Source organism: Trichosurus vulpecula, chromosome 4 (assembly GCF_011100635.1).
Source record: "Trichosurus vulpecula isolate mTriVul1 chromosome 4, mTriVul1.pri, whole genome shotgun sequence".
In the NCBI taxonomy this organism is placed as follows: domain Eukaryota; kingdom Metazoa; phylum Chordata; class Mammalia; order Diprotodontia; family Phalangeridae; genus Trichosurus; species Trichosurus vulpecula.
Window position 1 is genome coordinate 299,552,971 of NC_050576.1, and position 25,091 is coordinate 299,578,061.

General features: G+C 36.6%; 1 protein-coding gene across 1 annotated transcript in view; it reads right to left on the reverse strand.

Annotated features, from left to right (window-relative positions):
- CARF (calcium responsive transcription factor) overlaps positions 1 to 24,465 on the reverse strand; it is a 45,715-nt gene extending 21,250 nt beyond the window's left edge. Inside the window, exons 1-5 of the mRNA XM_036758087.1 lie at positions 24,355 to 24,465; positions 23,077 to 23,304; positions 16,474 to 16,594; positions 15,253 to 15,382; positions 14,377 to 14,461 (exon numbers count right to left, since the gene is read on the reverse strand). Coding sequence (XP_036613982.1) covers positions 14,377 to 14,461; positions 15,253 to 15,382; positions 16,474 to 16,594; positions 23,077 to 23,304; positions 24,355 to 24,465 — 675 coding nt within the window. The remainder of the gene's footprint in view (positions 1 to 14,376; positions 14,462 to 15,252; positions 15,383 to 16,473; positions 16,595 to 23,076; positions 23,305 to 24,354) is intronic.
- Between the last annotated feature and the right edge of the window lie 626 nt (positions 24,466 to 25,091).

The window sequence follows — 25,091 nt, forward strand, 5'->3', positions numbered from 1 at the left end:
AAAAGTCATCAGTCTCACTCTCTTTTCCAGAGTCACTGAAGTCCAGTGTCAAGACAAAAGTCAGGACAACTGGTGATGGCCGGGGATGCAGTGGATGACCTTGGCATCTTCAATGTCTGACCAAGCTCTAAGCACTCCACAATGCTCCTACTGCCTTCATGGCCACTGGAACAAATTGTTCTCATCCACATTTCACCAAGGGAAGTCTTCACATGCTCGGGGTAGACATCCTCCTAATGTATTGGTAGTGTTGAGGCCTGTCAGTTACCCTCAACCTGGTTTAGCCCATCTGCTCAGATGGTTTTCTAGTGGGGTTTGGCCACTGCCCATTCTACGGCTTCTTGGAGCCACAGGTGAGAGTTGGGTGAAAGGTAGATGAGCAGCCTTTAAAAGAGCTTGCCAAGACCTCACACCAGAGGTACTATTCCTCTGTGACCACCCCATACATCCCATGTAGACATTGCACAATATCAAGACTGCTTAGTTAGTCATTGAATAAGAGAAGGCATGATCTCTTGATAGAAAGCAGGTAAGAAAAAAATATAATTCAAAGTAACAGTTCACTCAATTATGGAAGATAGTATAAATCAAAACAGTGAATGAGCACTTCATGCATTCAGAAAAAATAGATTTGTGAACACAATTACAAAACACTTTTCACACAAATAAAATCAGATCTAAATAATTGGAAAAATATCAGTTGCTCTTAGGTAGGCCGAGCTAATAAAAATGGCAATCCTACCTAAATTAATTTACTTATTTAATGCCATACCAATCAAACTACCAAAAATTGTTTTATATCACTAGAAAAAAATAATAACAAAATTCATCTGGAAGAACAAAAGGTCCAGAATATCAAGGGAATTAATGAAAAGAAATGCTAGGCAAGATAGCCTAGCAAATACTAGATCTTAAATTATATTATAAAGCAGCTATCATCCAAACTACTTGATACTGGCTAAGAAATATAGGGGTAGATCAGTGGAATAGGTTAGGTATACAAGATACAGTAGTCAATGATTATAGCAATCTACTATGTGATAAACCCAAAGACCCCAGCTTCTGGGATAAGAATTCACTGTTTGACAAAAACTGCTGGGAAAGCCGGAAAATAGTATGGCAGAAACTGGGCATAAACCAACATCAGACACTGTATACCAGAATAAAGTCCAAATAGATATATGATCGAAGTATAAAGGCTGATACTATAAACAAATTAGGGGAGCAAGGAATAGTTTATCTATAAGTCTTATGTGACCAGACATGAGATGGAGAACAAAGTTTTTCCACAAAGTCAATGCAACCAAGATTAGCAGGGAAGCAGAAAACTGGGAAAGAATTTTTACAACCAGTATCTCTGATAAAGGCCTCATTTCTAAAATATATAAAGAACTGAGTCAAATTTCAAGAATACAAGTCATTCCCCAATTGATAAATGGTCAAAGGATATGAACAGGCAGTTTTCAGAGGAAAAAATTAAAGCTATCTATAATCATATGAAAAAATGCCCTAAAGCACTATTGATTAGAAAGATGCAAATCAAAACAATTCTGAGGTACCACATCACACCTATCAGATGGGCTAACATGACAAAACAGGAAAATGATAAATGTTGGAGAGGATATGGGAAAGTTACAACACTAATTCATTATTGGTGGAGCTGTGACCTGATCCAACCATTCTGGAGAGCAATTTGGAACTATGCCCAAAGGGCTATAAAAATGTACATACCCTTTGACGTAACAATACTGCTTCTAGGGCTGTATCCCAAAGAGATCATGAAAATGGGAAAAGGACCCACATGTACAAAAATATTTATGGCAGCTATTTTTGTGGTGGCCAAGAAATGGAAATTGAGGGGATGCCCATCAATTGGGGAATGGCTGAACAAATTGTGATATATGAATGTAATGGAATACCATTGTGCTATAAGAAATGATAAACAGGTGCACTTCAGAAAAACCTGGAAAGACTTACATGAACTAATGCTGAGTGAGGCCAGCAGTCCCAGGAGAACACTGTACATAGTAACAGCCACAGTGTGCGAGGATTGATTTTGATAGACTTAGGCCTTCTCAGCAACGCAAGGACCTAAAACATTTCCAAAGGACTCATAATGGAAAATGCCATCCACATCCATAGAAAGAACTATGGATTTGGAATGCAGAGTGAAGCAGACTATTTTCTTTTGTTTTCTTTCTTATGATTTCTCCCATTCGTTATAATTCTTCTATGCAACATGACTAATGTGAAAGTGTGTTTAATAGGAATGTATGTGTGGAGCCCACATCAGATTGCATGCCATCTTAGAGAGGGAGAGGAAAGGGAGGAATTTAAAACTTATGGAAGTGAATGCTGAAAACTGAAAATAAATAAATTTAAGAAAAAAATGGATTTCAGTTCATTTCCTAGTTTTCAACTGGTAGTACCTTTAATAGAGATAAGTTAGAGGGAAGGATGGATCTGGAAGAAAATGAGTTTTGATTTTGATATTTCTGTACTTCAAAAGGCATAGGGACCAAAAAGGGGGAATTCTATTATAGATGTGATTCTCACCCACAAATTGGTAGAAAGGAGAACCTTTGGGAGTGACTGACCACTCCTTCTTTGAGTCTGTGATAGAGATGGAAAGGAAAACCAGGCATAATCCAACACATACTCTAAATTTGGGGAAGGCAGATTTCAAAGGGTTCAGAGTAAATATAGGGAGAATTGGCATGGAATAAAATGCTAGAGGGAAAATCAGCTAAAGATGCATAGAAAACTCAAAAATTAAATTCTCAAGACACAAGTGCACAACATTCTGCTAAGGAAGAAAAATAGAAATGGTTGGAAGAAAATGATTTGGATGTACTACAAACTAACACATTTAAATTCTAAATTTTTTTGTATTTTTCTTTTTTTTAAATTTCATTTTCAGCTCAAATTTTCTTGATCTCACATCTCCTCCCCACATGAAAAAGCAAGAAAAACAAAAAACTGTTACAAAAATGTACAGTCAAGGAAAACAAATTCTTGCCTTAGCTATGTTTTTTTAAAAATGCCTCAATCTCTATTCTGAGTCCATCACCTTTATCTAGAGTTGGGCAGCATGTTTCATCATGAGTCCTCTGGAACTGGGGTTGGTCATTATGTTGATCAGAATTCCTTGCTTCAAAGTTGTGTGCCTTTAAATTACTGTTATTGTAAAGATTGTTCTCCTGGCTCTGTTCACTTTGCATCAGTTCATACAAGTCTTCCCAGATTTCTTTGAAACCATGCCCTTCATCATTTCTTACAATATAGAAATGTTCCATTTCATTCATATAGCATGATTTGTTCAGCCATTTCCAATGGAAGGCCTTCCCCTCCTCCCATTTTCAAATTCTTTTCCACAAAAGAGCTGCTATTAATATTTTTGTATAAATAGGTTTTCCCCTGTTTCTTTGATCTCTTTGGGGAACAGACCCAGTAGTATTATTACTGGCTCAAACGGTATGCACAGTTTAATAGTTTTCTGGGCATAGCTCCAAATTGCTTTCCAGATTGGCTAGACCAGTTCACAGCTTTACCAACAATAGAATGGTTTTCCCACAGTCTCCCGGCATTTGTCATTTTCCTTTATTGGTGAACTTTACCAACTCAATGGATGTGCTGTGGTGTTTCAGTTGTTTTAATATACATATTTCTCTGTTTATTCGTGATTTAAAGTATTTTTATGTGGCTATTAATAGTTTGGATTTCTTCCTCTGACAACTACCTACTCACATCCTTTGACCATTTAACAATTGAAGGATGATTCTTATAAGATTGGCTCAGTTGCCTATGTATCTTAAAAATGAGACCTTTATGGGAGAAACTTGATGCAAAGATTTTCCTCCCCAAGCCTGGTTCTCTTTGTGCAAAAACTTTAAATTTTATATAACCAAAGTTGTTCGTTTTACCTTCTTTGAAACTCCCTATCTCTTATTTGGTCATGAATTCTTCTATTCCAGGTCTAACATGTAATGTCTTTGATTTTTCTCCATTTGTGATGTCCCCCTTTATGTCTAAAATATGTCTCCTTTTGGAACCTGCCCTGATATATGGTATGACAGTTTCTGCCAGACCACTTTCCAGCTTTCCCAACAGTTTTTATTAAATAGTGAGTTTTTGCTTCAATAAGTGAGATTTGGGGGTTTATCAAACATTAAGCTACTGTACTCACTTGCCTCTATATTGTGAACCTAATCTGTTCTACTGATCAGCCTATTCATACCTGGTGCCAAATTGTTTCAATGATTATGGCTTTGTAGTATAGTTTCAGATATGGTACTGCTAGACCTCCTTCCTTCTACATGTTTTCATTAGTTTCTTGTTGAGATTCTAGGTCTTTTGTTCTTCCAGATAAATTTTATTATATTTTTCTAGCTCTATAAAATAATCCTTTAGTAGTTTGATGGACAAAGTGCTGTATCTGTATTTATTCTAAATAGAATTTCTATCACTTCTCATTGGATTTGGTTGTTAATGTAAAAAAAATACTAATAATTTGTGTGAGATTTTTTATATCCCACACCTTTGTTGAAGTTAATTCTTTCAGATTTTTAGTCAACACTGTAGAATTCTCTAAGTAAACCATCACATGCAAAAAGTGACCTTTTTCCTCCTCTGCCTATGCTTAGTCCTTCAATTTCTTTTTCTTGTTTTCTTGCTATAAACAGAATTTCTAGCACTATCTGAATAGTAATGAGGATACTGGACATCCTTATTTTGCCCATGATATTACTGGAAAGATCTTTAGCTTATAGCTATTACAGATAATGCTGGCTCTTAGTTTCAGATTGGTTTCTTAGATTATATGTATCACATTAAGGAAAGCTCTGTTTATTCCTATGCTTGTGTCTTCTGACAGGAATGGGTACTGTATTTTGTCAAAAGATTTTCTGCATGTATTGACATAATTATATGATTTTCATTGTTTTAGTTTTCCTAATACAGAACCAGCTCTGCATTGGTGATTTAAATACAGTGAGGCCATAGAGTATAATCTCTGTAGTATGTTGCCATTGTCTTCTTACTAACGTCTTATTTTAAAATCTGAAATGAATATTCATTAAGAATTTTGGTCTGGGAGAGGATTCTGGGAAGATGGCGGAGTAGGTCAGAAAATACCAAGCTCTCAAGATTTTCCCCCACAGAAGAGTTAAAATAGCACCTTAGGGCAAACAAAGTGAGATGGAGACAAAGAAGAATAGGGGCACAACCAGGATCCTCCAGGGACAGTCTGAGAAGGTCTGAAGAAGAACCCCAGGACTGGGTTTGGTCCCAGCCAGGAGTAAACACCTCCAGGCTAGGTTCTATTTTAACAACAAGCAGCAAGCCCTGGGGTTAGTTGGTTTGAGAAGCTGCTTCAGTCCCAGCCACTGGAACTTTTTACCCCAGGATAGTGAGGGAAGGGAGTTGTGCATTTGAGCCCAGGACGATTGCAGGAACCTCTCCTGAAGAGGAACACCAGACCCAGCGGTGCTGTGAAGAGCAGTGGGGGTGAGAAGGAATCAACACACGCCTAGTGAGTGCAGAAGCAGTAGGGCAGAAAGCCCCTGGCTATGGGCACTTACAGGAGGCTGGTGGTTTGGCTTTGGTTCCAGGCTAGGAGGAACTGAAGATCTGGGACAAGAGGGACCATTTCCCATACCCCAGGGCTAGAGGTGATTATAAAAAATCAAGTAATTACCACAAAAAAATGCACAGGCAAAGGAGAAAGAATCCAACCATAGAAACCTATTATGGGAATAGAGATGACCGGGGCTCATTTTCAGAGGAGGACATTGAAGTAAAGAAATCCCCAAAGAGCAACGTTAAATGGTCACTTGCCCAAAAAGAATTTATAGAAAATCTTTAAAAAGACTTTAAAAATCAAATGACAGAGATGGAGGAAAAACTAAAAAACTAAAAATAAAAACAATCCAAGAAAAACAAGAAGGTTATGAAAGGAAAGTCAATGAGGAATGTTTTATACCATTTTATATCATTTTTAATTTCAACTAGACCCAGAGCCTGAATTAATGAGTAACTGGAAGAAGATCCAGGACCTGGGCTTCTTTGTTCTCTCTAAAAGTTTGCTCAGGAAATACCCTTACCTCTGTCAACAAGGCCAGATTAGACTGACCTAAGGACATTTTTACCCCTGATAGTCATTAAAGGATGAGATCCTAACCCCAAGAGAGATTACCTTGCTTAATATTCTACAGATATATACTATGTTATGGAATGTAATGAGACACAGAGACGCTGGGCTGTAGTTTCAACTGACTTTTGTCAACATCCTTTACAAACTCTATTCCATTAAGGAAAATCCTCTTCTTTTATCATGGTTAAACATACATGGGGGTCATAAACGTGAGGTAATACAGGCTTGCTAGGTCTGTTAAAATAACGTATATAAGTTTTCTCATTGCTTTGTTCAGGCAGCCAGAGCCTATGCTCTGACTCCTTGTACGTACAAGTAAGCTAGCTTAGCTATGCTTTCTTTAAGGGAAAATAATAAACAACATGGATTTTCCTATCATCTAGCTCTGTTGTTTCCTTCAACCAAATTTTCAGGTTTAACATCAACCAATTAGAAAAGGAGATCCAGAATCTCAAGGAGGAAAATGACACTTTCAAAATTAGAATCGGGCAAAGTGAAGCCACTGAAATTATAAGAGATCAAGAAATAATTAAACAAAACATGAATAATGAAAAAACAGAAGAGAAAGTGAAATATAAGAAAAACAACAGATTTGGAGAATAAATCAAGAAGAGAAAATATAAAAATAATCAGAGTAACTGAAAGTTATGATCAAAAAAAGAATCTTGATACAATAATACAAGAAATAATTAAAGAAAATTGTCCTGAAGCATTAGAACAAGGCAGGAAAGTAGAAATAGAAAAAAATCCATTGAACACCACTTAAAAGAGGTCCTATGAGAAAAACTCATAGGAATATCACAATCAAATTCCAAAATCCCCAGATCAGGGATAAAATATTAAAAGCATCAAGATTAAAACAATTTAAATATGATGGTGCCACAGTTAGAATTATACAAGACCCAGCAGCAGAGACATTAAAGAACCGAAGGTCTTGGAACACAATATATCAAAGAGTAAAAGATTTGGGGCTCCGGTTGAAAACATCATACCCTTCAAATTTCAGTATTATTAACATTGAATGAAAAAAAAATGGACATTTGACAAACCCCAGACTTTCAAGACTTTGTTTAAAAAATTCCTCAACTTAATAGAAGATTCCACATACAAGAACTAAGTGACACATAAGGTACATACCAAAGACTGACTATAAGGGATTTATAAGAACAGACCGCTTACCTTTTATATAACATAAAATGTATGTCTAACATTCTTATTAATAATTGTTGAGCTTATAAGAAAGAGGGGGCTAAACCTGACTGTGATATGAATTTAAATAGTAAAACCATTTAGAAACAGCTAAAAAGAGTAACTATTTTATACAAGAGATGTGCAAGAAGAAGAAAGGATACAGAGGATTTAGACAGGGGTGAGGTGGGGGTGGGGCGGGGGGCTGGTAGTTTTGATAACCTACTTTCATCGGGAATGGGTTTTAAAGAGGGAACAATACATATATATTTAGAAGAGTATAAAAGTCTTCTAAATTTAGAAGAAATAAAATGGTAGGGGTTTAGTGTGGGGGGAGAGGACAAGGGAGGGATTTTTAGAGGGCAGAATGAGGGAATAGGTAAAGGGAGTTTAGATTAATGGGAATGGGGGGATAGGGGAGGGATCCTTAGAGGGGGAAGGCAAGTAATAGGAGGGCAGGGTGGTTGGTGGAGGAGAGGCATAGGCAAGTAATAGAAAGGCGATGTAGAGTGTAGAAGTGGAGGAGGCAGGAAGGATAGGAAACAAAAGATATCTACAAACATAAAAAAAAACAAAGATCAGGAGCAGATTATGTTTGGGAAAGTATGTCTATATATACATGTATATATGTACGTGTATGTATATATCAAGAAATATCTAAATTATATTGTAGCCTTCTGGGGGGATGCAGGGAGGGGAAAAAAAGACAAAGCTAAAAAGTACACAGCAGAGAACAAAAGAAAATACAAGAAAGCAAAGAAAAGATGGACAATTCTCAACGCAAGGTGTATTATTTATCATACAGGCTTTTTTGAAATGAAAATTTGTTACATATTTTGAATCCTCTCCTATGTTCTGCTATGCACATGACACGCCGTTTTTTCTTTCTTACTTTTTAAGTTTCAATATTTAAGTTTATGATATGTTTTTGTTTCTTTTCTCTATTTTGTATTTGTGTTCTAGTAAAATTAAAATAAAATGGAAAAAAAAAGAATTTTAGTCTGCAGTTTTCGTTCTCCCCAATGTATTAAACTTTGGATATTATGCCATTCGGCATACATATGATTAGTACTGATATTAATTAATTGTCTCTGGTACTTTTTAGCAAGGTCTATTTTTCTTTTTTATCTCTTTTAACTGGGTCTATTTTTCCTGCTGCTTTGTTTGAGGTCATGATTGCTAACCCTACCTTTTTTACTTCAGTTGAATCGTATTAGATTCTGCACCATTTCTTTATTTTAACTCAGTATTTTAGTGTTTCAAGTCTGTTTCTTTTAAATAGTATACTTGTAGAATTTAGCTTTTAATCTCTTCTGCTATCCTTTGCCATTTTATGGGTAAGTTTATCCCTCACAGTTCTGTTCACCAATTCTGTATGTCCTTCTATCCTGTTCCGTTTTCCCTCTCTTTGTTTCTTACTCCTTCTCCAAGAGTCTATTCGCTTCTGAGTAATCCCTTTCTTAATTCATCCACCCTCTCATTCCCTGCCCCCTGCCTCTCCTTAAATTATTTCTTTGCTGTTTCCCTGCTGGCAAAATGTATTTCTGTACCCAGCGCTGTGTGTGTGTGTGTGTGTGTGTGTGTGTGTGTGTGTGTGCGCGCGCACGTGTGTGTGCGTCATCTGTGTTCGTCCCTCCTCTGACCCTGACGAGTTCTGATGACAGTAAAGTTCATAACTTACTTGTTGCCCTCAACACCCCTCTCCATTTTTTAATACACTTTCACTAATCTACCCCAATTATATAAGATAATTTTTGCCATTTTTTCTTTCCCTTCTCTGTCCCTCCCCGTCTGAGTATAATTTTCTTCCTCTTTCCTTCCATTCTTCTTTTAAGATCAAGACAACAGAATCACTCTAAGGCCATGTGTCTAATTAGACTCCCTTTATGACCCCCAATGATTCTGGATGGGATACATGTATCATCTCTCTATGTGAGAATGTAAACAGTTTAACCTTGTTTTGTCCTTTACAATTGCTCATTCTTATTTACCTTTTTTAGGCTTCTCTTGACTTGTTTGTATGTCAGATTTCCTATTCAGTTCTGGTCTTTTCAAAGCAGGAATTGTGGAAAGTTCTACATTAAAGGTCTATTCCCCCTGCCCCCATAGGATTATATTTATTTTTTTCTAGGTAAATTATTCTTGGTTATAAGATTAGATCTTTGGCACAGTGGATAAAGTACAGGGCCTTGGGTCAGGAAGACCTGAATTCAAATGTGGCCTCAGATTTTTACTAGCTGTATGACCCTGGGCAAGTCCCTTAATATATGTTTACCTCAGTTTCCTCAACTATAAAATGAGGACAATAATATCACCTACTTCCAGAGTTGTAGTGAGGATCAACTGAGATGTCTGTGAAGCACTCAGCACAGTGCCTAGCACCTAGAGGGTACTTTATAAAAGCTTGCTTGATTTGGAACTATGCCCAAAGGGTAATCAAACTGTACATATCCTTTGATCCAGCAATACCAAAGAAATCATAAAAAAAGGGAAACTGACTTATCCGTAAAAAAATATTTATAGTAGCTCTTTTTATGGTGGCAAGAACTGGACATTGAGGGTATGCCCATCAATTAGGCAATGGCTTAACAAGTTGTGGCATATGAATGTAATAGAATACTATTGTGCAATAAGAAATGATGGGCAGGTGGATTTCAGAAAAAACCTGGGAAGACTTATATGAATTGATACTTAGTGAAGTAAGCAGAACCAGGAGAACATTATACATGGTAACAGTAACATTATGCGATAATCAACTATGACTGACTTAGCTCCTCTCAGCAATACAATGACCAAGACAATAAAAAAAGTCTCATGATGGAAAATGCAATTCACCTCTAGAGAAAGAAATGATGGAGTCTGAATACAGATCGAAGCATACTATTGTCACTTTGTTTTTATTGTGCTTTTTAAAAACATTTGTTCTCTTTCTTCTTTTACAGCATGATTAATACGGAAATATGTTTATGACTGCACATATATAACCTATATCAGATTGCTTGTCATCTTGGGAAGGGGAGAAGAGAGGAAAAAAAATTTGGAACTCAAAATCTTTTAAAAAATGAATGTTGAAAATTGTCTTTACATGTAACTGGAAAAAAATAAAAAACTATTCACATTTTTAAAAAATGTTTGCTTCTTCCTTCCCTCTGGAATATCATTTTCTAAGCTCTCCACTCTTTTAAAGTGGTGGATGCTAAACTGTTGTGATCTTGATTGTGGCATGGCACCTTGGTACTTTAAATCTTTCCTTCTGGCTCCTTGTAGTATTTTCTCTGATCCAGAAGTTCTGGATTTGGGGGTTTCTTTCAAGAGATTACTAGTAAATTCTTTCAATTTTTACTTTGCCCTCATGTTCCAAGGGATCTGGCAGTTTTCTTTTCTGATTTCATGAAACGTGCTGTCTAGGCCCTGTTTTTTCAGTCACGGCTTTCAGGAAGTCCAGTGATTTGATTCTTAAATTATCTCTCCTCAATCTCTTTTCTGGTTTATTCATTTATTTTGCCATGAGATACCTTATTTTTTTCTGTTTTTTTTTCAGTCTTTTGACCTTATTTTAATATTTCTTCATGTCTTGTGGCACCTTTAGTTCCTATTTGGTCCACTTGAATATTCAAGGACCTATTTTATATCTCATTCCAAGTTATTGATTCTCTTTCTGTAACTTTCTTCTGGAGTTCTCACTGCTTTTCTCATTCTTTTCTCTACCACTCTCATTTTGTTGTTAAAATAATTTATCCCTTTTTAAAAAACTCTCATTTTATCACTTCCAGGAATTGCAGTTGGACTTGTACTCAAACTTCATTTCTGTTTGAGCCTTTGCTTATTATACATGTTTTCACATTATTCTCTTTTTTTGGGCTTCTGTCTTGCATTTACTCATTGCCATAATAGCTTGTTATGGTAGGATTCTTTTTTAATTTGTTCATTTGTCCAGCCTACTTGTTTATTTTATCTTAGGGCTAGGTTCTATGCATGTCTGGAGAGAATATATGGGCTGATCTTCTGTCCTCTTGAGTCCTTCTGTTGTGTTCTTGGAGTATGGATTACTGCATTATTCCAGGACCTGAGGGATAGCTTAGGCAAGGGACCTCCAAATTTTCAGGACTCCCAAAATATGATATGATCCATTCTAGGGCAAAATCTGCTCATTGCCCTGCTGGTCTGTGTTTCAAGTTCCTAACTCAGGTTTGGGTCTGAGCAAGACTTCCGTTGGCTTGTCCTAAAGTTCTAAGTTTGGAAGTTTCAGTAGACTGCTGCTAGACTCAGTCACTATTAGCTCACCGGATAGCTCTGCAGATTGTAACTGAACTGTAGCCTCCCCTTGGGTCTAGTATTCCTGCCCTCATTATTCTACTGCAAGCTTTAGCCTTGGCTAGAAGATAGAACCGAGGCCTTGCTCTGCTTTTCTTGACTAAAGCCACACAGCTACTCTTTACTTCTAAACTTGCTTTTTGTTTGGTACTCCTCTAGGGCCCATGACTGTGACCATTATTCTCTGCCACTCCTAGGCACAGGACCCTCCCTTATTCCACCCTGGATCTGTGACCCAGAACTAGGTAGTAAGTGACAGAGCTGCCAGATGGCACCAATTCCTGAAACCTGTGCTACTTCAGAGATTCCTGGGATCTTTTCTTGCTGCAGGGTCAAGTCTTGGCTCTCTGGATGAGTCCCCTGGGTGCTCTGATCCTCTACACAGTGTGTTACTAACCAGAGTCCATCACTGGTATCTGCAGACTTCTCTATCTAAACTGACCTGGGCTGGAAAAATGACTCGTTGATTTTCTTCTGGCATCTGCTGATCAGAATTCAGTTTGGTATATTTTCTAGATGGCTATAGAGAAGGTATAGTGGAGAAGATGGGCTGTACTTCTACTCCATTGCTTTGACTCCACCTCTTGAGACATTCTCAATTTACATTTTAAAATGATATACATGGAAGATGAAGCCATGATAAATACTAAAGCATGGCATAATCTTATAAAAATCATATCATGAGAGCTAAAGCTCAGACTAAGCTGAGACTGGTGAGGAAACTTAAGGACAACCAAATGGTTTTGGTTTTGCTTTTTTTTTAGCTGTAATAATAAAATGCATTCAAGAAGGAACTGGGTTTGGTGGCTGTTGGGGTAGACAGGACAAGTGTAACTGACAACTGAAAACAGGCATAGCTACTTAATTTTCATGTCGCATCTATTTTTTTATTCGTAAGAAGGTAACTCCTAGATGAGAAATAAAGAGGTTAAAAACAGCTAATACGGAGATGATCCTCATGATAATAAAGATAGCTGCCTTTGATGAATTCTAGTAATCTTTCCCCAGATGAATGATATCCTCAGAGAATGAAAGAACTGGTAGATGTGATTACTGAATTTTCAGTGATATTTGAAAGATTATGGCAAACAGGCAAGGTACCACGGGGTTAAAGAAAGGCAAATAGTGTTCTTATTTTCATAAAAGAGATGAGAATTATGGGGCAGTGATTTCATCCCTGGGAAAATTCTTGCATATATTAATAGGATTAGTGAACATCCAGAAAAGGAAGAAAAGGACTCATAAAAACCAGCATGCATTCCTAAGGAAAAGGTCATATAACATTAATCTTATTTACTTTTTGACAGGTTACAAACTTGGTAGCTCAAGGGAATACTATAGATTTAGTTTACCAAAATTTTAGTGAAGTTACTTGGTCAAGCATCTCAAGTTATTCTTGTGGAAAAGATGAAGAAGTGAGGGTTATATGATATTACAAGTAGTAGGATGGGTTCAGAATTGGTTGAATGGATGGACTCAAAAACGCAGGCATTAATATTTCCATTTCACTTGGAAAGAGATCTCTGGTGAAGTTCCCCAGAGACCTCTACTGGCTCTAAGTTGTTTAACATTTTAATCAATGACAGCATCTTTATCAAACCTGCAGACAATATAAAGTCAGGATGGGTAGTCAACGTACTGGATGACCTGGTCAGGATCAAAAAGTATCTGAACAGGCTAGAATACTGTGCTGCATCTAGTGAGGTAAAGTTGTATAAAGATAAATGTAACGTTTTATCCCTGGGCTTCAGAAATCAATTTCACAAGTATAAGATAGGGGAGGTGTGATTAGCCAGCAATTTGTCTGAAAAGTATCAGGAAATCTGAGTGAACTTCAAGCTCAGCAGACTCAGCAGTGAAAATGGCAGTCATAAAAATGAAAACATTCTGCACTGAGAGCCAAAGCTTCCAAAAACAAGAAGATGGGTACTGTGCTTTAGCTTGACAACATCCAGAAGATTGTGTTCTGAGCCCCACATTTTAAGAGAGGCATTGATAGGCTGAAAGGCATTCACAGGAGAATGGTAAAGGGCTTTGAGTCCCTGTCACATGAGGATCGGGTAAGTAACTGGGATGTTTAGATGGGAGAAGAGAAGGCATAGTGGGGAATATGACAGCTTTCTTCAAGTACCTAAAAGATAATCATATGGAAGAATGATCAAATTTGTTCTATTTGGACCCAGAAGACAGAACTAGGATTAATGGTAAAAAGCTGCAAAGAAGGAAATTTAAATTTGATGTAAGACTAAAATGCCCAATCGTTAAAGACATTCAAAAGTAGGATGACTTGCTTCAGGAGGCTGTAGGTTCCCTTTCAATAGAGATTGTCCAGCAAAGGTTGTATGTCCACTTGTAAGGTGTAATGTAAAATGAATGAAAAAGGAGGTCCCTTTTCAGGTATGGGTTAGACTTGATGGTTTCTTTTAATTCTGAAACTCTGTGAAAATCAGTAGATTACAGAATCATAGACACCACGAGAGGAAAGACATTAAAAAAGGAAGAGGTGATTTACAACAATGAAGTAGGTTACTTGGAACCTAAACTGAACTTGCCCTGAGGGAACTTAAAATCCCTTTTGAAGAAAAGATAGAAAAGATCGAGTTTACTTTGTTTATTAACAAAATATTTCACACAGAATCTATAGGCATAGAGAAAAAGTGCATTTTGACAGTGATGTCCTCAGGATTCTCCCTGGATTTAGGTTAGGAAGGCTTTTAACCTACCTGACAGTTCCGTAGACGATGAGCCCATGTAGGAGTGTGTGGAAGAAGTGGTTGCAGAGGGACGGGAAAAGGGTCATCAGCTATTCTGAAAAGACAACAAACATATCAATGGCAAGGAGAAAACTATTTAAAATACCTGGCATTGCTTTGCTAGAGTCAGAATCCCAAACACTAAGACAACAGATGAAGTTTTACAAATCATTGTAAAAAATACTTTGTAGAAAGGTTTTTTTGAGTAATCATACATAACTGATGAAAAGTTACATACTTTAAGATTGCTAATATCTTTGTCTCCCTAAATATTGAGTTTGGCAGAATATTCTTCTTTAATACAAACAACAGTCATTACAAAATCAGCTATGTTACATATTTGGTTCCTTCACTTATTATTTATTGCAAATCAGTTAATGAAATATTTTTATTTGATTTCATGAGTATTGAGGGAATGCAATCTAATTCTTCAAATCAGTATTATATTTTGGTGATAGGGGTAGAAACAAGTATGATTTTCTTAACCAAAAAACTGTTTGAGAAGACAAAAACAAAAGGATACAAACTATAAAAGTTGTATGATAGAGTAACACAAGGTAAGAAATCGGTCAATTTTCTTTCTAAAAGTTTATTAGTAATAAATTCTTTTTATATTTCCTCAACAGAAAATAGCTAGATGTCAATAATGAAAAATGAAGCTTTGGGTATCTGCACCTTCTGAAACAATCTTATTGTTTCCAACATACCTTTAAAATAAATCAAGACTTATATATTTAATAACAGATGAATTACTAAACTTTTCTATATTAGGTCATGTTAGAACACAAATAATTTGGAAAACATGTCCATGACGCTAGACAAGTTCTTCTTTCCCTACTGACCTACCTAGTTGCTGTCTTTTTAGGCAAGGAGAGGGATGCTTGTGGATGAAGAATATAACTACTGGTATTATCTGCTATAGCAGCCACTGCTACAGTCTGTAAGTGTCCATCAGTGGTATTCTCTTCTGAAATATCTTAATAACAACAACACAAAATAATCTTGTTTAATAACATCAAAAGAATGTAGGTAACTTGTAATTTTTCTCTCTTTTGGAAAAGCAAGAATTGTAGGTAAGATAAAGGTGGCAAAACTAAAAGTACTTCATTGAGAATATTTTAAAATAATTTGTTTTAAAATTTATAATACTATCATTTTATATTTATGTTTTAGGGTTTAAATTGAGAAGCTAAGAAATGAACAAAGAAAAAACAGAAATAGTTGTCACAACTATCATTTCACAGTATCATAATAAAGTGCACATTTTTTGCACGTGTTCATAATGTCTTAGTTTAAACAAGTTCCCTTCAGAAAGTGTATTGCGACAACTAACCTAGATGATAAATTAATAGTAATGTCATCATAATGCCACGCTACCATGAAACATTCTTAAAGTAGCAAAGAAGTAGAGCTACAATGTTACAAGAGAAGGAGATAAAGAAGTGGAAAAACATGAAGTTGGGAGGGAAAGAAAAAAATGCTTATTAATTGAAAAAAGTTTAATTAAAAACATTAGTGAAAACAGGAAAGATCAATGAGAGTGATCTATAAGGGAGAACTGAGAAGATGCAGAATAAAAAGAGGAAAAGCATAAAGCCCCTTTCAGCAACTAGAAGATAAAGGAGAGTAGAAAGTACAAGGCACAGAGAGAAAACAAGAACAGTGGGGGAAAAAAGGTATGAGTAACACGCTCATATACAAATATCCACCCAGAAACATATACAACACTCCTCCAGTAGCTGTTAGCTCTATGTCTTGTTATCAGCATTATTATTAATATTACTACTGTTATTATAAAAAAGAACTTATTTTATGCTCACTGGTCCTTTGGGGAGGAAGCAGGAATCAACCAGCTTCACAGAATTCCAAACTGAAATAGACAGCTAACCTAGACAGGGGTTGGAAAATGAACTTGAAATTTATTTGGGCCAAGCATCTTTATCTAGTTAATCAATATTCACAATCCTACCTGAAGAAATCAATTTTAACATTGACTTCACTGAGATGATTTTCTGAAATTCTTGATCATCACCCTCAACTCCCCCAAACAGTATTCATATTACTCACCCTGAGGACTGGTCACATCGAGGAGCTGCCCCTGAGGAATAATAACTTGTGCCATTCCTGTCTGACTGGATGGAATTACATGAAGCACCTGTCCATTTTCTGACGGACTAGTAACAATCATCTTGAAAATATGAAAGGAAAAAAAAATCAATGTATAGTCCTATACTTGTTTAATAAAATCATCTTTTTGTCAGTCACTTGTATTCTACCTATACGGTATCTTTCATGTGCCCCCTTTTCATCATGCATACTACCTACTACCTTAGTTCTGGGGGCCGATAACTCTAATCTCAAGTGCACTATTATAAAAGCATCCAAGGTCCCCTCCTCCAATCCTTCCTTCAAAATACAGCTAGAAGTCTTCCTAAGCCAAAATCTGATTATACCCCTCCCCTGCTCAAAACCTCCCAGGGCTCCCCACTGTTTAAAGCAAAGGTTCTTAACCTTCCTGGGTGTGTCACAGACCTCGGGCAGTCTTGTGGTATCTGTGCACCCCTTCTTAAAATAATGGTTTTAAATGCATAAAACACATAGGATTACAAAGTAAACCAATTATATAAAAGTTGTCAAAATATTAAAATATTTCGCATAATCCAGGTTAAGAATTCTCAGTCTAGAGAACAAAACAAACTTCACAGCCTGATACGGCACTTCTACTACCTTTCCAGATTTACTTCACTTTATTACACTTCGATGCCCCAGCCAAACTGGACTACTACCTGCTACTCAGTTTCCCCCTGCTCTCTTTCATCTTGGTACACATACTCTATTCCTAGAGCACATTCCCACTTCATGTCTGCTTGTTTAAATTCCTCCCTCAAGGCCCAGTAACACCTCCATAAAACCATCTCTGATTTTAAAAAAAAATTTTTGGAGGGGGGAAGGCAGGGCAATTGGGGTTAAGTGACTTGCCCGAGGTCACCCAGCTAGTAAGTGTGTCAAGGGTCTGAAGTTGGATTTGAACTCTGGTCCTCCTGACTTCAGGAATGATGCTCTACTCACTGTGCCACCTAGCTGCCTCCATCTCTGATTTTTTGATGCAATTTAACTCACCCTCCCATTTTTACAGCACTTTGTCTCTAGATTCATATCCTACCTTATGGCACACTTGTTTGTCTAAGTCATATACTTCATATTAGAGCATAAGATGTTTGAGAAAAGAGACTGTCATCTTTGGCTACCTAGCACAACAGTTTGTACATCGAAGGTACTTGCTAAGTTTAGTTGACTCTCTTTAACGTATTTATTATGGATGAAATTTCCTCCACTAAAATCTTAACCCACCACCTAATTATGGTATGAAGGTGAACTATTTTTTTAAGGGTTATACCAGAAAAATTCAAGTTTTGACAGGTCCTACCAAGCAGGAAAGGCTCTGAGTATAGGTCTACTGCTCAACTGCATATCTGTTGTCTAAGGATGAGTTTAGCAAACTCTGGAGAGGCTCATCGACAGACTGGCCACAGGATGGCAAATTTTTTAGCCACAGAAATTCTCTAAGACCATTTACTAAGTTATAGTAGGGTTGCAATCTGCATTGGAAAAGGGAACATATACACCAATGAAATTGTAGATGGTTAATCTGCATAATCGTGAAACCTAATTATTTTAAAAAATCTAAACAGATTATTTGGCCAGAAATAAAATTTTTAATGCTACTTGAGTTATGACACACTTTTGCCCTATCTGACAAGCAGGGTTATGTAGCTACTTGTCTGACATTCCTAATATGGCTTAATTGCTATTACCCAAGAGTTGCTACTATCATATTAGGTCTCTTTTATGCATCTCTGCCTCTAGGTGGCAGGAGATACCATGTAAATTGCAAATAGTTATTCCTCCTACTTGTTCTCCTAGACTTCCCTTTGCACAGCAGGGCACGTGAACATTGCAGACACGTCATACTTTGCAAAGTTCTAATACTGATTTTTCTGACTTGGGGGAAAAAGCCATACCAGGAAATGGAATAATGCAGTTATAAACACTTCACAGGCAGAATCTGGCCAGTATTTTCCATCTTAAGCCTAATAAGTTTCTTAGATAAACCTGGACAGCATGGGATAATGATAAAGTCCTTTATTTGCAATTAGTGGACCTGGGTTCAAGTTTGAGTTCTGTCACTGTGATTTTAAGCAAGTTGTCTTAATTTCTCTGAACCTCTATTTCCTCGTATACGAAATGAAGATAATATTTGTATGTTATACGTCAGGGTTGTGGTGACAATCCAAAATATCAATGTGAGCTATTATGAGTGTTGCTACTACTACTACTAGTCTATTACCCTTACTATTATAATACAGCCAGTATGGCCGATTTTGATGCTGTCACTTAGGTAAAATAAACACTGCTAGTCACTGACAAAGAACAAAGAATGGCATTTCCATCTTCATCTGAAGTCAGAAAAATCTGAGTTGAAACCTGATCTCAGATACTTATTATCTGTGTAACCCTAGGCAAATCACTGTCTGCTTCAGTTTTCTCCTCTGTAAAATGAGAGAAATAACTGTACCTACCCTTCCATGGCTGTTGTGAAGACAAAATGGGCTATCCTTAAACAGGTTTTGCAAACCTGTAAACACTGCCTGAATGTTAGCTAGCATTAATGACTCTTTTACTCCTTCTTAGTGATATTTTGCAAATATAAAATAACATGACTTCTTCTGTGTTAGACAATAAGACTGCTGAGACTTCTCTTAAATCTGATAATGAAAGATCATATGAGAGGTTATAGCTAATGATTTAAGAGCCTGATCTTTCTCATGCTAGGAAGCACTGCCCCAATAGAAAAAGGAGTTTCCTTTGCATTTATTGCCTTTACTTTTATTTACTACCTGTCTAATCTTGGAAATGTAATCTCTCTGAGCATTCTTTTCTTCCTCTGTAAAATGAGAAGGTTGCCTAGATGTTTTCTAAGTTTTCTTCCAGATCTAAATCTAGGACACTATGATACTTCATTCTAAATCCTATGACCCTAAACAACAAAACCTATACCATAAACTCAGTGGGCATTCAAGAAATACTTTTGATTATGGCAATATATTTCTACAAATTTAGCTGGCTAGCATAATTATTTTACTATGAAAGTCAATACAATTCATGCCCTTGTTACTTAGAGACAATGATACTGAGATGAGTACTGGATTTCAAATCAGAGGAAAGGCCAATGCCACTTACTACCTGTGTTTTGGGTTTTTGGAGGAAGCTTAATGGCTAACCCATGCCATTTGGGATGGTTGGTCTTGGCTTTCTGCTTTTCATTATCCTCTGAGACCTCCCCTCTTTTCCTGGAAAATCTACACAGAAGGCAAAGTATTACTTCTGTTACAAGTTCAAGTTGGTCAACTCCTTGGCCCAGTAATTCTGGGCAAGTTGCTCACTCTCTCTGTGCTGGTTTCCTAAAGTATAAAGTGAGGGCGCTGAACTAGATGACTGAGTCTAATGTCTCTTCCAGCTCTAAATCGATGATCCTATGTATCATTCTACTTGGGACAAACCAAGGAACTAAAGCATGAGCTAATCTGTAGTCTTTAATTTAGTGGTCTTGTCCTATTCCAACCTAAGGCCTTATTGATATATGTATTCCCTTTAGCTATGGAGAGCTTAACCTATCCATGCGTGCTCACTCTCTCAGACTTCTACCCAAATCCTCTTATAGGTTTGCCATAGGGTGACTACTAATGTGCTGGGGGCCTTCCTCATATTGCCTTTCAGTCAAAAATGAACTATTAATTATCCCTCACTTTTATTACATGACTGGTTCATCTTTTTTGAAAACGTATTTCTTTGGTGACATCCTTTATATAATTCTTCCTAATTCCCTGTTCATACTGTGCCTCTCCATTTTAAGAAGTCATAAGGACAATGGGACCATGTATTTTCTTTCCCAATATTGGGACTGTGTATTTCTACATGTTTCATTCAATGATATAGGGAAGCATCTGGGTCAATAATGTTCTCAAGGTACCTTTGGGGTGGGGAGGCAATAAAGTTGGATTTTTTCCTATGCTTTTTGTATCTTCAAGTGCCTTGTGAAACGATCCTGTAATGCCTTCAAAATTCTGTCTCCTTCAGTATAGATCTCCTCTGCATATCCCCTTTCTTTAATGTTATTTCAACTTCATCTAGGACTGTGATGTTAAATAGCCAAATTAAATTACCATCTGAGAGCAAAAGGAGTTGCTATAAAAATCTTTACTTATCTTTTTATCCTTTCATTTGTTACTCTCCTTCTAATTTCATTCTTAAATGCCCTCACAATACCTTTGTTTAGTTGAGTACCTTGCCAGGCTTTCTTTAGAATGTTTTTTTTTCTATTGCTTCTCTTCTAATGAGGCAATATTGTTCATAATCTCCAACCCATCCTTTGTAGATTTTTCTAAATAAGTTTATATTATAAACAAGTGTTTGCCTTAGCTAACTCTGATTGATCAGTAGGTCAAGTGTTTGTTGACTAAGGCAGTTTTTAGGCTGTCTCCTTGCTTTGGTAGCTAGTTTGGTAGCTAGTTTACATTTGTTAAATTTCTGTATAAAATTATTATAAGTATAGATGTCTTCCCTCCTCTTCATTTCCTTTTTTGGTGCTAAAAAGTCACCATTTGCCATGTCCTCAATTCTTTTTGAGAGCACTGATGATATAAAGGCATTATACTTCTGTGTAATCTATAAGTCTTTGGCTTCTCATCCTTCCTCCTAAACCATATTTTCCAACAATTTTTGATGACATCATCTATTCCAATGTTTGTACTAAAGTCAGATGTAAGCACATGCTTATTTCTTTGTAAAACTTCTCTACTTCCTCATTCTCTACAACAGATATTGGTGCAAAAGCTGCAATTTTCATGGTGGTCTTTCTGAAAATACTTATCATGAGTCCTACAATTTGAAATGACACAGTCCATGAAATGTTTCTTAATGCCTCTGGGCACAAGATAAAAGCTTTAGCAAATTGTTTACATGCCTCTTTAAGAAGAACCTATAAGCTGTCTTTTTATTTAACTACAATTTCCTTCTTTCTTCTTGTTTGGTTTAAAGTGAGAATGTTGACCATTATAATTTAATGCTTCCGGTAACATACATAGTTGTTGGTTATTAGAAAAGGATCTTACATTTAGAGTTCAAACGTCTAAATTAATGTTTATAAATTGCCTAAAAATTATGATTCTTACCATCTCCTTTCTTTTCCGCCACTCTGCCACTACAGAATTGGAAAGGGAGTCAAGACAACTGAGAACCATTTGGTATTTTTCTTTGTTTCTTGGTTTCCTGTGGTCAAGGAATCCATCACCAAGTGGCCAGTCTACTAACAGCAAGCCTCTCTGTACTTAGCTAAGCCTTGGAAAACTGATGAAGTGTGTTGCCAGGTTAACACTCTAAGTCTTTCTACCATGACAGAACCTCCCAAAGCCTGCATTCTGCTGGGGTAGCCTTTGTGAACTCAGCTCCACATCACATGGCTTACCTCCACACCATGATGGCACTATTATGTCTAGTTAATATAGACCCAAGCTAAAGCTTTTCCTATCATTTATTCACCCATATCAAAATCCTCCAATAATTTCCTGTAGGCATATACATACATACATACACACATACACACATACAAATTTTATATTCCTTTTAAAGTTTTTCATTTTTTTCCTCCCATGAGCATTGCCTCTTTAGAATTATAGATTTAGAGCTCGAAGGGATGACAGATGTCTAGTCCAACCTCCGCATTTTATAAATGAGGAACTGAGGCTTAGAGAGGTTAAGTTACTTGCCCAGATCTGTACAGGGAGTAAAGAAAAACAGGATTCAAACCCAGATCCTCTGACTCTGAACATTTTATTCTTTCTCCTACTTATTTCCAGCCTTTTTCCATATTCCTCATGAAACAATTCTTCAAGCCACTGGATCATAAGCTCTATGAAAGAGGGACTGTTTTCTTCAACTTTCTAGCTTTCTCAGCACTTGCTACAATGCAATGCACACAGAAGGCACTTAAGAAATGTTTTTGGAATCAATAAAGTCTTTCCCCCATGTTTATCAGCTCATCATCTTATTAGCTGCCACACACAATTCATGTCTAAACCCATTTGCTATAGGAATTCTAATCAGAATTATTGAGCTGGGAGGGATAACTACTTATTCCATGGAAAACTAATGAAGAATTCTCCTTTCAATGACAGTCTGTCACTATTATTTTTATTTTATAGTTAATGAAGCTTGCCTTACTAACAGAAATAGGTTCTGGTACAACCTAGCTTTGAACAAATATCAAGTGATAAAAAGTGTGACATAATGCAATATTTAGTAACAGAACTCCCTGGGCAAGTAACTCCCTCCCCTAGGTCCATTTCATCATCCGTAAAACAAGGGTGTGGGGCTAAATGATCTCCAATGTCCCTCTGAGCTTTAAATCCTGTGGTCCTAAAAAATTGAAATTTAATGGAAAAATGTATGTAATATTAGTTTCATGTTGTCATTTATGGTGATTACTATTTAACCTCATCCCTATTATCCTTTGTTGGAAAGGTAAGATCTGAAAGGCAAGGCTGTTTACCTTACAATTTATTACACTTTGTGAAATATCATGAGCACTGGATCGTTTTCAGATATACTCACCATCTGTGTATTATAATCCCCTACTGACTGAAGCTCATACTGAAGAGGATGCCCATTTTGATCTACTAGATGGAACTGCTCTGTGGAAAGGGACTGTGGCTGTGACAGCTGGACTGGTACATGCTGTGATGGGGGTGAATTATCTGCTACACCAACTGTGATGGGCAAAACTGCAGAAGAATCATTTTGTCCAAAGGAAGGATCCCTGGAATCCATGCAGGTTAGATGCTTTTGTATAGGAGAAACAAAATACCACTTCAATCCTCCTGAAATATACTGTTTCACAAAAATCCCCACATAACCCAACAACAAAAAAATCCATTTCAAACACATTGTATTTTATTACGCAGTTGTCACTTTATCCAGATAAATAACTCTTTCTCAGAAGGTACACTGACATGAAGTAAATGATTTTCTTGTGTTGTGCTGTGAAAGACAGGCTCCTTAGTTTACCAGAAAGGAGATGGGGGTATAGTCGTGAGTTTACCATCTTATACCCCATTCATCAGATAACATAACTACCTCATTTAATACACTTGTGAACGCCTGTCTCCTCAGTAATTTTATATATCTTCTTCTATTCAGTTTAGAACAACAGGCTCATTTTTAAAGGTATCGCCTTCTCCGAAGTGCTAAAAGAGAGTGTGAGTGATCAGAAAGCCACATGTTGTACTGCTACAGATTGTTCTGTCCTACACACCCTCGGTGGTTAGCGATCACTGTTATTGTTCCTTTACACACGTCAGGTACGGCACGAAACATAAAAATAACCCTAGCTAGCTGACGTTCACAGTCTATAAATAATTTGATCAAAAGATTGTCACTATTTCTCCGTGCAATTTAAAAATTTTAGTGCATCATTTTATGGAATTTTTATTGCTTTTGATCATAATTCAGCACTATAAGGATACCTTAAGTTTCATCTGGTCCAGCCCTCTTACTTTTACAGGTGATAAACTGAGGTCCACAGAGGCTAATTTGCCCAAGATCACAGAGTAACCAAGCAGCAGACCCAGGATTCCAACCCAGGCCCTCTGACTCCAAATTAAACATTCTTTTCACTGCCTCCCTTAATATCATCTCTTTAACTTTAATAATGAAATTCAATGAGTTTCCCAGAAAATACTTTGTGAAGGTATATAACATTTTTATGCTGTTATTGTTGAATGAATGAAATATAACTTATTTCTTAGGCAAGTAGAGTCACTACATAGCGGGCTATTTTTCCCTCAGAATGAAAATTAGCAACAAAGAGTGATTTTTCAGTCTAACTCCCACCTGAAACACCTGAGCATCTCTTTCTGTCTCTTCGGTGTTATTACAGTTGACTACTAATAAATCATGAGATTGTTCCATCCTGGCATCATGGCCAGTTCCATTTTCTTCCATTAAAAGATAGCTGAAAGAATCCAAATCAAAGTCAATTAAAGCACTTTAATGATTTTTTTAAAAAATGCTTAACTTCCCAACTCCCACAACATTATATTAGCAAACTGTTTCCATTTCATAGGAAATTTAAGATTTGATTGAATAATTAGTCTACACCTACTGAAAACTCAAGGGCAAATGTTAGTGCTATGTAATCCCCACATCCTTAGGTCACATTTGCTCTGGCTTTCAAGGATGCTAAGGAAAGAAATGTATAATATATTATTTTTTCAAACCATTTTTTTCTCTTTCTCATTTTACAGATTCTTGGTGGTTTTACTCTGCAATTAGGCAAGGCCTGACCTCAACATCTCATTAATACAAATTGTGAATAGTTTACCATATAGAATAGAGCATTATCAGAAAACGCATACCATTGAATAAAAGTATACACAAAGAAGCCAAATAACAGACAAATAATTGCTATCAGGACAATCAACTCGTCACTCAGTGATCTTATGTGCTAATATGACATCTGGCATTCTAGACCTTAAAGAACAAATTTCACGTCTTTAAATTTAGACTATATCAAACAATAACTGGTAGAAGTCCATTCTTAAAACAACTACTGAAATGTTTCCTCAGAT